Source organism: Moschus berezovskii, chromosome X (genome assembly GCF_049115385.1).
Source record: "Moschus berezovskii isolate FMDL1 chromosome X, NW_MosBer_1.0, whole genome shotgun sequence".
Lineage (NCBI taxonomy): Eukaryota > Metazoa > Chordata > Mammalia > Artiodactyla > Moschidae > Moschus > Moschus berezovskii.
In genome coordinates this window covers 124621538-124636054 of record NC_142488.1, presented here as the reverse complement: position 1 = coordinate 124636054, position 14517 = coordinate 124621538, and the positions used below count along the sequence as shown (strand labels likewise).

The 14517-nt window shown below is 46.1% G+C and overlaps 1 protein-coding gene across 2 annotated transcripts in view; it reads right to left on the bottom strand.

The window, feature by feature from the left end:
* The window catches only part of HS6ST2 (heparan sulfate 6-O-sulfotransferase 2), a 351911-nt gene extending 338037 nt beyond the window's left edge, over positions 1-13874 (bottom strand). For both annotated transcript variants that reach the window (XM_055438291.2, XM_055438292.2), the window contains exons 1-2: positions 13255-13874; positions 11910-12428 (exon numbers count right to left, since the gene is read on the bottom strand). In XM_055438291.2, coding sequence (XP_055294266.1) covers positions 11910-12428; positions 13255-13682 — 947 coding nt within the window. In that variant the 5' untranslated portion in view covers positions 13683-13874. The remainder of the gene's footprint in view (positions 1-11909; positions 12429-13254) is intronic.
* Between the last annotated feature and the right edge of the window lie 643 nt (positions 13875-14517).

The following is a 14517-nucleotide window of genomic DNA, read 5'->3' as shown; positions in this document are numbered from 1 at the left end:
ACTAAAAGAGTTATCATACAATTCTGCAACCCCATTCCTGGGCATATATCCAGAGAAAATTCTAATTTGAAAAGACACATGCACCCCTATGTTCATAGCATCACTATTCACAATAGCCAAGACAAGGAAGCAACCTAAATGTCTATCAGCAGATGAATGGATAAAGATGTGCTATATATATAGTGTAATACTACTCAGCCATAAAAATAATGAAATAATGCCATTTGCAGCAACATGGATGGACCTAGAGGTTATAATACTAAGTGAAGTAAGTCTAAGAATAAAATCATATGATAGCACTTATATGTGGAACCTTAAAAAATAATACAAATGAACTTATTTACAAGAAAGAAACAGACTTGTAGACAGAGAAAACAAATTTATGGTTGCCAAAGGGGAAATGGGTGAGGGGTGAATTAGGAGTTTAGATATGAACAGATACACACTACTACATATAAAATAGATAAACAGCAAGGACCTACTATACAACACAGGGAACTATATTCAATGTCTTACAATAAACTATAATGGAAAAGAATCTGAAAAATAATATATATATGTTATATATTATACATGTATATATATTATATATTACACATGTATTTAACATATATATATATAACTGAATCACTTTGTTGTACACCAGAAACTAACATATTGTAAATCAACTATACATCAATAAAAATAATAAATAAAAAAGGATGGCAAGGGCTTATTGAGGTTTGTCTGAGAATTTAATGAACATTAAAACATATCAGACAGGCTATGTGTCTCAGCTGGTTTTAAATGCCAACTCCAATACTGACTAGGATGTAAATTTAGGCGGGTTATACATCTCATCCAATTATCTGTTTTCCTGTCTTCAAATGCGTTTTTTACACACCTATGTCAGAGGGTTGTTTTGAGGATTAAATGAGAAAAATATGTTATATCTTTGGCATAGGGCTTGGCTCAGTAGGTAGCCCAAAACACTAATACATCTTCACAGAAAGCCAGGCCTAGCTACCTGGGTCAAACCATCAGCTTACAGCACTTCTCTTTGCCTGAGTCTTGAAGTTTCCCACTTTTTCTTCGATTGTATTCCAATAAAACTTTACTTACAAAAACAGGTGGAGACAAGATTTGACCCAAAATTTGCAAATCGTAGTACAGATAATATGTCTAATGCAGATGCTACAAATACTGTGTATGTGTGTGCAAATGTATAGATTAGATATTATTTTTCTAAAATTAGATTTGGCGTATATTTATGAGCGTGTTGGCTATCTGCATGTTTGTGTGAAAGGGCCTTGTGAATGTTCACCCAAAAGAACTTTGGAGAAACGTGTCTGAATATTTTATACATAAAGGAGATTTTTTTCATAAAGGACAAGTTCTTCCATCACTGTTACATAATCTGTCAAATGCAAATATTTGTATAGCCCTCTGAAGAGGACTCCACATGGGTTCCCTACATGGGTAAAGATAACAAAACATGAGTAATAAGTGAAAGTGAAAGTCGCTCAGTCGTGTCTGACTCTGCGACTTCATAGACTATATATATATATATATATACAGTCCATGGAATTCTCCAGGCCGGAATACTGGAGTGGGTAGCCTCTCCCTTCTCCAGTGGATCTTCCCGACCCAAGAATTTTTGAAGCAGTTTCCTACGTTGCAGGCAGATTCTTTACCAGTTGAGCTACCAGGGAAGCCCATGAGTAATAATCACAGCCATAATTCTTAAGCACATATCATATGCTAGGTGCTGAATCTTTGATATACATTATATAGATGCTAACATGGAGTTCTTTACTCTTGCATGTGAATTAAGAAGCTTGATGTGGTCAGTGAAAGACTGACAATAAGTGAAAGTTGCTCAATCGTGTCCGACTCTTTGTGACTCCATGGGCTATACAGTCCACGGAATTCTCCAGGCCGAAATACTGGAGTGGGTAGCCTTTCTTTTCCAGGGGATCTTCCCAACTCAGAGATCGAACCCAGGTCTCCCACATTGCAGGCGGATTCTTCATCAGCTGAGCCACAAGGGAAGCCCACTTCCAAATACATCACACTATTAATACTCCTTCCCATGCACTCAGATATGGCCTGATCTCTTGTTCCTTCCTAAGTACTGCATAGTCAGAATGGGCTGTAAGTTATTTACCTACTGGAACTTTTCCAGGCCAACTTTATGGGTTAGTATGTGGTCTGTTTTCAAAAATGTTCTGTACGTGTTTGAGAAGAAAGTGTATTTTTCTAATTGGATGCTGGTCTCCTATATTGAGTTTGTTAAGCATGCTGCTCAAATCTTCTGTATCCTTACTCATTTTTTGTTCATTTCATTTTGCAGTTTCTGAAAGAGGTTCGTAGATTTTACAATTTCTCCTAATAGCTCTATCCATTTTCACTTTACATATTTCAAAAGTATGGTATTAAGTGTTAGGTCTAGAATTATTATCTGAACAACTGAACATTTTATCATTATCCAGTGATCCTGTTTATCCCCCCAAAAGGTTTTGCCTTAGTTAATTTAGCTACATCGGCTTCCCTCTGGTTAGTATTTGCATAGAATATCTATTCCAATCCTATCAGCGTCCTAATGTTTTAGCTTTGTCTCTCATACACAGAATATAGCTAGATTTTGTACTTTAATCAGTTGAAATAATCTATGCCTTTTAATTGGTGAGTTTAGTCAACTTGTATTTATTGTAGTAACTGAGGAGTTGGCTGCCAAGATCAAAAGGACTTTTAAAAAAGTACCTCCTTTTATCCTAGCTGTAATCTGGTAACTCTAGTCAATTTCTAAACACTCTGCTTGCATTCACTCTTGTATGAAGTTAGCAAAAGTCCAATGATCTCCATGAGTGACTCTGAGCTGATACTATACAGTTATGGTCGATTAATGTAAGGAACAGTGCACACAAGCCTAATCCATTTGACGTAAACCAATGCATTGCACACTTTCAGTTGCTCTGTATTCCTTCAGAAATGTGCATGTAAGAGATTCATTAGAACTATACTCTTCACAGAAACAGACCAATTCTCTTAGGCTCACTAGGGCATCTCCACTGGCAAAATTCAAAAACAAATCAAACTAAGTAAGAAGCCCTCTTTGCAGACATTTACATGGAGAAAGAACATGATTCTTGACAATTCAGAGTAAATGAAGTGCAAATTATTCTCTTATATACCAGAATTGAAGCTTAAATTGTGACTAAAAAAGAACCCACAGTTTAATCAGAAAAATATATTGGTAATTCCCATGAGCTCATATCTGATACATTTATATCATGGGATAACAAGTTCAAAACTATTGCTAAGTTATAAATATGGAATTTATGCCAAATTTGCATTATTGAATTTTATTTTGAATTTGCATGTGTGCCTACATTTGAATATTTATAATATTCCAGAAAAAGCACAGTGGAATGTGCAAGACAGATTTATTTAGTGTAATGCTCTGAAATGTGTCAAAGTCTTCAACACTGTTCTTAGAGGCAAAATGGCAGAAATAACAAATGGGATGCAATAAGACCAACTGAATAATCTGCGAAGTCCAATACCTAGCAAAGCTAGGAAAGCTTTTCTGCCAATAAATATTTTACCAAAAGTTTAGACAAATATTTCTCTAAGCTTACAATGACATTGTATTAGAAGACGTATACCATTAATTGGATTCTTCATTACACTTTAATGGAAGACTGAATAGTCCTATCTATACTTTTTTTTCCCTAATCTCAGTGACTAAATATCTCATCTTATTTGGCACAGAATGTTGATATTAGCTTCCCAACTGCAAAGCACGTTATTTACACTGTCAGAATAGCTTGTCCCTAGAATGTAGTCTTTGTGGAATTTCAACAATAAGATTCTGAATCTCACTGTATTTAGTGGCCCCTCTGATACCCAGAGCAGTGGAGGAATGCAGTTTTCTAGTACAGGGGTCCCCAACCTCTGGGATCAAATGCCTGATGATCTGAGGAGGAGCTAATAATAATAGACATAAAGTGCACAATGAATGTAATGCACCTGAATCAACCCCACACCATCCCCAGTCCATGAGAAAATTGTCTTTCATGAAACTGGTCCCTAGTGCCAAAGAAGTTGGCGACCGTTGGTCTAGTCAACTTAATTTACAGTTAACCGGGGGCAATGCTCTTATGAAGTGAAACTGCTCTAGTGGGAGGCTGCTGCAGCAGACTGGACTCCACTTCTCTCCGGGATGAGGGCAGCACATGCGCTAACTAATCTAAGCCCTCAGTCGTGGACGTTTAGAACCTACAGTCCTTCTCCACCCCCAAGACTTCACTCTTCTAATCAGACCATTAGCTCTCGTATCAGCTCACTTGAAAAGAGGCTCATGAGTATTCAAAGTCCAGGCTATCTTGGGTGGCTCTGGCTGAAGAGAGTAAACCTTTTATTTCTGTGTGCCATTATTAATTTCCTGTTTCATTTAATTTTTAAACAGAGAACAAGCAATGGCAATCCACTCAAATATCTCTGTACTGTACTAGTGTAAGAGTTCCATGGATTCTTTGGAATGTGATAACAGCCAATCATCAGAAAAATCAACAATCGATGTCTGACTTATCACCTCTGCCTTTCAGTCTCAGAGTTTATTTAGCTAAGGCTGCTTTCCTCATTAAGGACTCCCAGAATATCAAGAGGCTAATGAAATAACCAGCCAATAGTCTTTAGAAACCAAAAAGCAGATGTGTGTAATTTATCAAAGCCATAATAAAGCATCATTTTAAAAACTGTTAATACTTATTTTTATTATGAAAGCAATGCATACTCGTAAAGAAAATTAAAATCCTTCAAAGAAACAGAGAAAGAAAATAAGTCACTAATTGAGCTATTGATATTTTGGTATTTTTCTTCCATCCTTTGCCTTTTATGCTTAGATTTGAGAGGGATGGAAAGATGATTTGCCTCTCTCCTTCCACCCCCGCCCCTTTGCTCTCTCTCTCACATAATTGTTGTCAAACTGGGCCCATAACTGTCTATCTCTTTTCCTCTTAGCATTAAATCACTACCAATTTTCCATACTCTAAAGAGGACGTTTAAATGGTTTTGAAATAATCCCTCAAGTGGATGTACTGAGATTTCTTGCACCATTTGCTATACGTTGATCAGATTTTTCCAATTTGTTACACTTACAAATAACTCCAAATAACTTACAAATAATGGTAGCCTCCTAGGATACCATTGTCACGTCACCCTCTGCTTTTTCCTCATACCACCTCTCACAATTTTCAATAATGAATTATTTGTTTCATGTCTACCTTTCCCACTCTATGAAGCCAGGAGCCATGTCCACTTGGTTCCTCACAGTGCCTCCAGCACATAGCATATTGATGAGATATTCAATAAGTATTTGTAAATAAATGAATAAATAAATGAGTGAGTGATAGAAAGACACGTACAGGACTGTTTTTCAGTAAAATCCCAGAAAAGAAATCGTGGGTCAAAGAAATACTATCAATGTTCTCTGTTTATCTATTTCCAAAAGAATCATTTCAATTTACATTTGCATCAACAATGTATATGAATGATGGTGTTTACCACACCTTTGTCAACACTGACTACTATCCTTTTTTGTTTGGCGGTGGTGGTGATGTCTACCAAGTTGTTTTTTTCCAATCTGAGAAATTAATTAATTAGAGAAGCAAAAAGCTTTTCCTATGTACAATTGAAATCTGCATTTCTTTAGTACTAGTGAAACTAAACTTTTTTCTTTAGTTTAGAAACTAAAAACTAATCTTTTCCCTTTCTGTAAACTAGCTTTGTTCCATGTTGCAAATTTTCTGGTCATAGCCTTTGTTTTTCTGCTCAATTCGTTGGAGTTCTTTTTCCAGGAAAGATGTCAGCCTTTTGTCTGTTTTATTTGTTGTGCATATTTTCATTAGTTTGACACATTCCTTTTCATTCTGGTTATTTTTGGACAGATAAACATTTCTCATTTTTATGTAATCATAACTGTCGATCTTTTCCTCTATTCAAACAGTCTTTTCCTTGACTAAGATTCCCACGTGAAAACTGCAGCGATCATTTAAATAATACTGCCAACTGTGAATTCAGATTAACTGGGTTCACAGACTCCTATGTATACAACTAAGCCCTAACCTGTTCAGAACTCCAGTTCTCACTTCTTTGCAAGCGTTGGCCAGTAGAAACCTAGGCAAGTTAGACTGGTCACAATTCTCAGTACCCTCCCAGCACTCATTAGATCCCCTTCTCAGCCTCTCTGTTTTGTCAGTGGTACCATCTTGACTCCAGACTGGAAATCAGAGCTCTACCTTGAACTTGACTACAGCCTTCATTGACTTTTGTGCTTCTTACATTCCTGCCAGGCAAGAGTTTCTCATACCTCTGGAGTTCAATCTTCTGGTTGCCATTCCAGGACCTCTACAAGCAGGCTCCCTAACTCTCCCCCAGGCATGAACCTTCTTGGGGACTTGACCTTGAGATGCCATGAGGATGCCACATCCACCGACAATGCCTCCTTTCTTCTAAATTTTGTTGTTTGTTCACTGTTTAGTCCCTAAGTTATGTCTGACTCTTTGGGCCCCATGAACCGTAGCCCACAAGGCTCCCCTGTCCGTGGGATTTCCCAGGCAAAAATACTGGAGTGGGCTGCCATTTCCTCCTCCAGGGGATCTTCCCCACCCAGGGATGAAGCCCGCGTTTTCTGAGAAGCCAGTTTCTTCCCAAGAACAAGCCACCTATTTCCAGAAGCCTTTCCGAACAGACCTCTCCTTTTTCTGGCCTGCTCCTCATCCTTTAGAAAGAAAAGGGCCTTAGAAAGCAACCTGTTTAAGTCTCCCATTTTACAGAGAGGGATGGACTTGCCAAATCACTGATTCCTCCCCACTCCCCACCTGTCTATACTACGTAGTTCTGCACTTTTACCATCATGAACTTGAGGCTGAAGATGGTGACCTCGGCTTTTGGGGATTTATCTGGGCTCTAACCTCCTCCAACTGCCAGCACTAGGCAGAGGTCATAATACTTACTCCACAAAGTTTGCTGATTAGACCTAAACTGTTACATAAACAGATGAACTTTTCTCTATTTTTAAAATGTATTCCAATAAAGGTATGACATTTTAAAGATATTATAATATTCAAATCATTTTCAAACAAAATCCATCTTCTTTATTAAATATCTAAAACACCAAATTATTCTGTTCTACTGTAAGTTCTGTGAGAGCAAAGATGACACATCTCTTCTGGAATATAATGGGCAGCTTCGCAAAATTTCGTTTCACAAATGACAGATAGAAGAGGTGACTATTCTTTAATGTCATTTCATAATACTTAAGTTGATGACAGATATCTAGAAAAGACAAGCTCTAACATTCTTATTGCCACGTAACAGCACTAATCTAAAATTACTATTAAGAAAATCTAATTCCAAATAGCTTTTTATACCACCTTGAGAACTTTGAGCTTGGCTGGGATGCCAGCAATGTATTTGCCATCCGGGCAAAGATGTTAATTTATCATGGTGAATTTCTCCCCCTCTCCTGGGAAATACATGTGTGCAGGGCAGGAGGCAATAACAGCTCTTAGCATCCTCGGCTAATTGAAGCTACGCCTGTGAGAACCCAGTGGCCTACAGCTTGAGGGACCAGAAGGACTGCACCACTGCCTAAACTGATCCATTCACTCGCTGCCTCGCCCTGTACCACATGCCAGTATCGTCGTCCTGCTTCACTGCATGAGGGAAGGAGTGCAGCATGGGCACCCGAGCCATGAGCAGGCTCACGCACTATGGACTTCTTACCAAGACATGGCTGTGTCAAAACAGAGCCACCTTGGGAATTCCCTGGCACTCCGGTGGTTAGGACTTGGTGCTTACACTGATGAGGCCCAGGTTCGATCCCTGGCTGGGGAACTAGGATCTCACAAGCCACGCAGCCAAAAATAAATAAAGCCACCTTTAAATAAAAGGAAAAGAAAAGGAAGCCGTTACTACAAGTATTAAAAAGGAGTGACCACAAAGAAGACAAAATAGAGAGAAAACTATGCTCCATAGAAATGCCATATAGTCCTTTCCTGTAAGTGATAACCTAGTGAATTCTAGGTGATGCTAAATGTCTAAGATGCACCATCTTCTCCCGCCGCCAGCTGCCACCCTAGTGTGCCAGCCAGCACATTGTTCGGGGGAAGAATGAGCCTGGTGCAGTTTCTCAATGTCCAATTCTGAGGTCCTCCCACAGACTCAGGGATGCACCAGAGTTGGCTACAAACAGAGGGAATTTGGCCTGAGAAAAAGCCTGCCGAATCTGGGAGTGAGAAGAACTGATCAGCAACTATGTTTTGATACATTATCAAAAACAGTCTTGGGAATTCTCCATGAGCAGGATTTCGCTCTGGCCCCTAAACAACATATTCGCACACAGAGGCATGAAATGCAATTTCTAGGTTTTTTTTTTAAAAAACAAATATGAGTCTTAATAAACTGGTACGTTTTGCCAGCCAAGCACTCTCTCTTTGTCCTCTCCAGGCAGCGTGATGGCAGCCGTTTGCACTTAGCAATTATATATCACCCGAGCACTTCTAGAATGTAGCAGTGGGAGCACAATTCAGGTCTTGGCTTGCAGTCTCGATGGCCTCTCACCCCAGCATGGACGGCTGTAGTGAGACTTGCTGCCGCTGACGGCTCCTCCTGAGACTTACTCACCAGGCTCCCAGTGTACTCCCACCCTGCTCAGCTTTGCAGTGATTCCTGCCTTGGCAATGAGACACCCCTTTGCCACCCAGCCACCAGACCTCCCGGTGAGCATAAAGCTTCAGGGAGGTAGAATTCTATTTCTCTCCCAATGGCAACCCTGGTCCAATCACTCATTCAAACACATGTGTAAAAACGACTGGAAACGGAGATGATGTAGGTGATAATAACACCAGTGAGCATCCATGGAGTGTTCACTTTGTGGTAATGACTCACATGAAATACCTCACTGTGCTTTCGCAAAAAAAAAAAAAAAAGAAAACCTTGCTCATGGAGTTGCAGTCGACAGAGTCATGGCTGTGGAATCAGTCCAAGCTGGAGCAAGATCCCTGCTGTGTCACTAAAGAGTCCAATGACCTTGAGAAAGTCCTTCAACCCCTTTGGGCTTCTGTCTCATCTGATAAATAGGGAGACTTCTGCCCACTCTGCCTTCTTGCTACCGACAGCGCAACTTTACAGAGACATAACAGAGATAAGGGATAGCAAAGCTCATCAGGAACCAGCATGCACCCTCCACACAGACAAGGCTGGGACAGGCTCGGGTCCAAGGTCATGCAGCTGGTTTACGGCGGGCCTGGAACTGAGGCCCAGGCGTCAGATCTCCCAGGCCAAACAGACGGAGCTGCTGTTCCACTCAGCTCAGTGGACCACACAGCCCACCAGCAGCTGGCATGGAAGGCTGCTCCACACAGGAACTCCCCGCAGCTGACTTTCTATCTCCTGAGACCAGCTCCTTGGCCTCACGCATCACCGCCAGCACAGATGCTTCTGTCTCTAAATTTTCAACATACACACACACTCTCACTGTCACACACTCGTGCACACCTTCTCTCACACAGATTATCAGAATTCACAGAACTAGTTCTGTAAGCAGTCAGCATCCTGGGAAATTCTGGAACCCTCCAGCTATGACTACTCTTTAAGATGACGATTTCTGGAGGTGGGTAGGAATTAAGGAAATAAAGTGCCCTTCGGGTAGCCACGTGTTTCTCTAGCAAATTTTACCTCATTTTGGTGAATATCAGAAGATCCAAGTAACTCCGACTATTTAGAAAGTGATTCTTCCTCTATTAGACTAGATGGCACTGTGGTATCACCCTTTTGATGACCAAGGAAATCGTATTTCGTGTCAAATAATTTTGCTTCCACTGGGGACTGTCCAAGAGGCTAAGCCCTCCCCTTGAGGGGTCCTCATTATCCTATGGAAATTTTCTGAAAGAATCTGCCAGAGGACAGTGGCCATCAAATACACAAGATCACAATGATGATAATGTGTGTTTACACACTACCTGTCCAAAGGGATTTTAAAAGGCACATGTGCTTTGTGGAACTCCAGAGGGCCGGGGAGTCCATAGCAGCCAAGACTTCATTTTTCCTCCTCTGCCACAGCCATGGCTGTGGAATTCGATTTTTGCCCTCAAGAGGTTTTTTTATATCAGCACCTCTCACTACACCTACAGGCTCCATTAGCAAAAGGAATTATTTTCAATATTGCCAAACTGTTTGTGAACATCTTAAACCCTAAAGTCTTGTGGTGACAACGGCTTACACAATTCTCACAATGGATTGAGGTGGCAAACTTCCTGGGGTCAAGGTTCTCTTAGGAGGTTGGGAACAGGGGAAGTTAGTGCTCGAAGGGAAATGAAAGTTCAACAGATTCTCCCAGAATTCCAGCATTCAGGAAGGACACTGTAAACTGAGGGATGGGAAAGTGAGTAGGGGGTGAGGTTTCCTCTAAATCTCAATGATGACCAGAAAGTTGGAGGGCTCCATTAGTCTGGGGCTGGACAGAAAAACCCACATTGGCTGTTGCATTCCGAGAGGTACCCACAAAAGGTGACAGTGTCTGGAGCAGACCAGCCCTCACCCTGAGAAGGGAATGGGGAATCTGTCCAGAGAAGCAGCCTCTGTAGCAGCAGCAACCTCCTGTGGTCAGCTCGGTGGAGAGACAGAGAGCATGGCCATGTCAACTAAACTCACCTTATCCATTCCCAACATCCCCTGCAGCAGCCCTCTCTGTTTTATAGAGAGCAGCAGAACGGGAGCCCTGACTAGGGCAATTGCACCCCAAAGAGTCCTTTCTACTCCCCGCTTTATGGCACTCCCTGACCTCCAGCAACCAGGCATTGCAGCTGGCTGGAGGAAAATGCCCTCGCTTCAAAAGTGACTGGCTTTTCATAAAACAGCTCTTTCAGCATCAGCCCTAGGTTCCTAGCAAGTGGACTGGCAGCGCCCTGCTCTAGGGCTCAGGAATTTGTAAATCAAGAGAGGTTTCTCAAGACTGAGCCCCACACGGGATCCGCAGCGGCGTCCCAACCCGCCCTTCGGCCCGAGAGGTGCCCCTTGCACTCGCAAAGCGGAGGATGCCCCGCGTTTAGCCAGTAGCCAGGGGCGCAAGCTGGGTACCACGAGCTCTCTCTGGGTGTCCGCAAACAACCGCAGAGGGACATTCATTCGTCCAAAGAGAGTAGAGCCAGCGGAAAGAAAGGAGGAGCAAGGCGACAAAAGTATGGAAGGAAAAGGGTAAGAAAAAAAAAGGCCACAGAAAAGAAAAGGTTAAGGAAAGGACGGGAAGCAAAATGAGAAAGGAAAACGGAGGGAGAAGGAAAGAGCAAGCGGCCAGGAGCTAACAAGATCCCAAGCAGGAGAAACAGAGGCGAATAGACGAAGCGAGGGGAAAGGCCGGGGAGGAGGGGGAAGAATGCGGGATCGTCAAAGAAGAGAAAGGCGGCTTGGGAACCTGGGCGCAGAGAAAAGAGAGAGGCTGGAGGGGCTCAGGCACGCTACACGAATAGCGCGGCTCTTTCCGGCGCTCCAGTGCGGAATCTACATTCTGTACCCTGTCCCGGCGGCTGCCGGGGGCGAGGGGTGCTCGTCGCGGGCCTCCCGGCCGCTTCCCCCCTCGCACTCCGAGCCGCCAACCAACCAGGCCAACCCGTGTGCAGACACAGGAGCCGTCCCGGATAGGAATGGACAAGCTTCCTGCGGCCGCCACAGCGCAGTGCTCCCACGCGCCAGGGCGCCAGGCGCCTGCCCAGCCCAGTCCGGGCGCCACTGCAGGGACGCCGAGGTGCTCCCTGGGTCACCCGCACCGATCAGCCGCGCCTTCCGATCCTCTGCCCGACCGCCGGGCCGGGTCAGCTCCCCGGCTCGGCTCCGGGGGCCCCGCTCGGGCGTGGGCGCGCACTCACCTGGACGGTCTCAGCCTGGCGTCGCGCTTGCCGTCCACCACGGCGGGCACGCAGCTGGTGAGCTCGGTCCAGTCGGCGTGCAGTCCGCAGCTCCAGCCCGTGGAGAACCTGGAGAAGAGCCAGGTCTCCCGCTTACCCGGCCGGTGGCAAGTACATTTCTTCTGACCCACGCGGCACTCACACGGCTGCTCCAGCTGGATGTTGCGCACCAGGTGGCGGCCGAACGTGGTGCCTCCGGTCTTTTGGATGTGCAGGAACACGATCAGGTCATCGCCCTTGATGTCGAAGTCTACCTTGCGCAGAAGGTCGCCGCGGCTGAAATTGTAACGGGGCACGAACCTGGCAGAGCTCTCATCCTCCGAGCGGTACGGGTCCGGCAGCGGGGAGCTGAACGCCTGCAGACGGAGGAGCTGGCATTCTGTGCCGGGGCACACGTATTGGAGGACGATCACCGCAAATAGGAAGAGCATCACCAAAGCCAGCAGCAGCTTGTTGGATTTCTCATCCATGTTCCCGACGCTGGGGGAAACCCAAGCTCCTTACGTCAATCCCGCAGATCAGCCCGCGCTCGCCGCGCGCCCGCACCGCCCCCTCCCCTGGCGCCGCGGTTGCTCCCCTTTCCCCCTCCCTTCGGCACCGAGTACTCCACCGCGGCGGCGGCGGCGCCCTTCCCCGCTTCCTTCCTTCCCGGCAGGCTCAGCGCTGTGGCTTCTGCCGCACACCCCTCCTCCCCCCCGCGACTCTTTACCGCTGGCCGCCTGCCCTCTCCCCGCGCAAGAGCTCTGTGGAGCGGCTTCGCGGGGTTTCGTACCCGTGGGACCCCGCCTGCCCCGGTTGCCCCACTCCCCAACTCATACCACGGGGCCGAGCCTCGGCGCATCTCTTTCCACTCTCGGTGGTTCCCATCCCCATCCCGCTTCGCCCAACGGACTCTCCCCGGGGCTTCTGCCCCCAGTCCCCTTGGCGCGCACGCCGCCGCCCAATCTCGGGCTCCTTCACCGTGCGCCCCCGAAGCCCTGCTCTTGCCCGCACTAGGCTGCCCACCTTGGGGGCCGCCTCGAGGGAGCTCAGAGCCCGGCGTTCGGAGTTCCCCTGGGGGAAGAGGGTCCGCGAGCAACCCGACTTGCTAGCTGAGACGCTGCGCTAAGGGTGCCCGCGGAAGCGCGGGGAAGGAGCCGCAGCGCAGCCAAACGCACGCCGCTCCCCTCCAGAGCCCCGAGCCCGGCCGCCGCGGGCCAGCCGCAACTTTGCGCCCTTTGCTCTTCTCGCGGTGCCTTTCCCTTCCCGCACCGCTCCCGCGCGCCCTGGCCCGGAAGCGCGAGTCCCGCTTTCGCCTAAAACGTACCTGGCTAGGGGACCGAAAATCTTGGAGAATATCGCGCCGAGCACGTGCTTCAGAGAGTGGCCCAGGGCGGCCAGGCCCCGGGTGAGCAGGGCCCGGCAGAGGGAGCCCAGGTCCCAGCGTCTCCTGAGGTCGTGCATCCGCCTGCGGCGGCCTCGGAGCAGTAGCGCGAAGAGAGGGGCGCGCGCGGCTCCCACCAGAGAAGAAGCAGCCTTTAGGGGCTCGTCCAGGAGCGGCTGCGAGTTGAATCCGCGAGACACACCCCTAGGAGGGCCCGCGCGGACTGAGGCGGCGACTGATCCGGGCCGGCTTGCTGCCAATTCGGCCTCTACTCTGGAATGCCGGCGGGGACAGGTGGTGCGGGCGGGCGCTCCTCGCTCCGGTTGCAACGGCGGCCCGAGCGCCCGGGCTGCACACGCAGGCAGTGCCATTCCCCCCTTCAGGCAGCTCAGGGTACTAAGGATCAGGAGCGAGCTTGAATTTATGTAATAATGCCTCACGCCTAAGAGCTCAAACCACTTAAGCAAAAGACCTGGGTTTTCTCCTGTTTGGGGGGACGGAGGTCACTCTAGTGAGCACATCACTACACTTTGGCTCGTAATTTCAGCCTCCCCTAAAATAGCAAAGGCGCAAATTGGACCTTTTCCCTCTCTCCTTGCCAATTTCCATTCTCCAACGGAAGCGGGGGCATTTTCTGAAAAGGTAAGTCAGCATGAAGGAAAAAGCATGACCAAAAATAAAAAAACGTTTCAGAAAGAGAATTTGAGCTTTTTTTAGAGCAGGTACTGGTCCTTACTTCTTTATTCTTTCTCAATCCCCAGCATCAAGCCCCGTGCCTACAGGAAGGCTTCACTCATAAGATTCGTTAAAAGAAAGGCACATGATTAAATACTACATGGGGAGGGGGGCATCTAATCCAAGGTGGTGTGACAAATGAGGAAGCAGGCCCAGAGAGGGAAAGGAATGTGCCCAAGGTCACACAGCAGAGCCTGAGGGTTTGAACCCAGGAAGCCATCCATTTCCTAACACCACCTCTTTTAATAAACAGGTTCAGAGCGCCCTCAAGCCAAGTGTCCAGAAAGGTTCTATTCGGCTGCAGGACCAGCACTGTGAGGATTGGCAAGGAAAGAAGGAATGTCCTTTTGGAACAAGGTCCCAGGACTCAGGACTCTGACTATTCCCATCTGACTGATCAGGTATTGGGAACTGGTATTTCTGTGAATGAGTGTCCACTGGTGTCCAGTCCCACCTCTGCAGAAGGAGCTC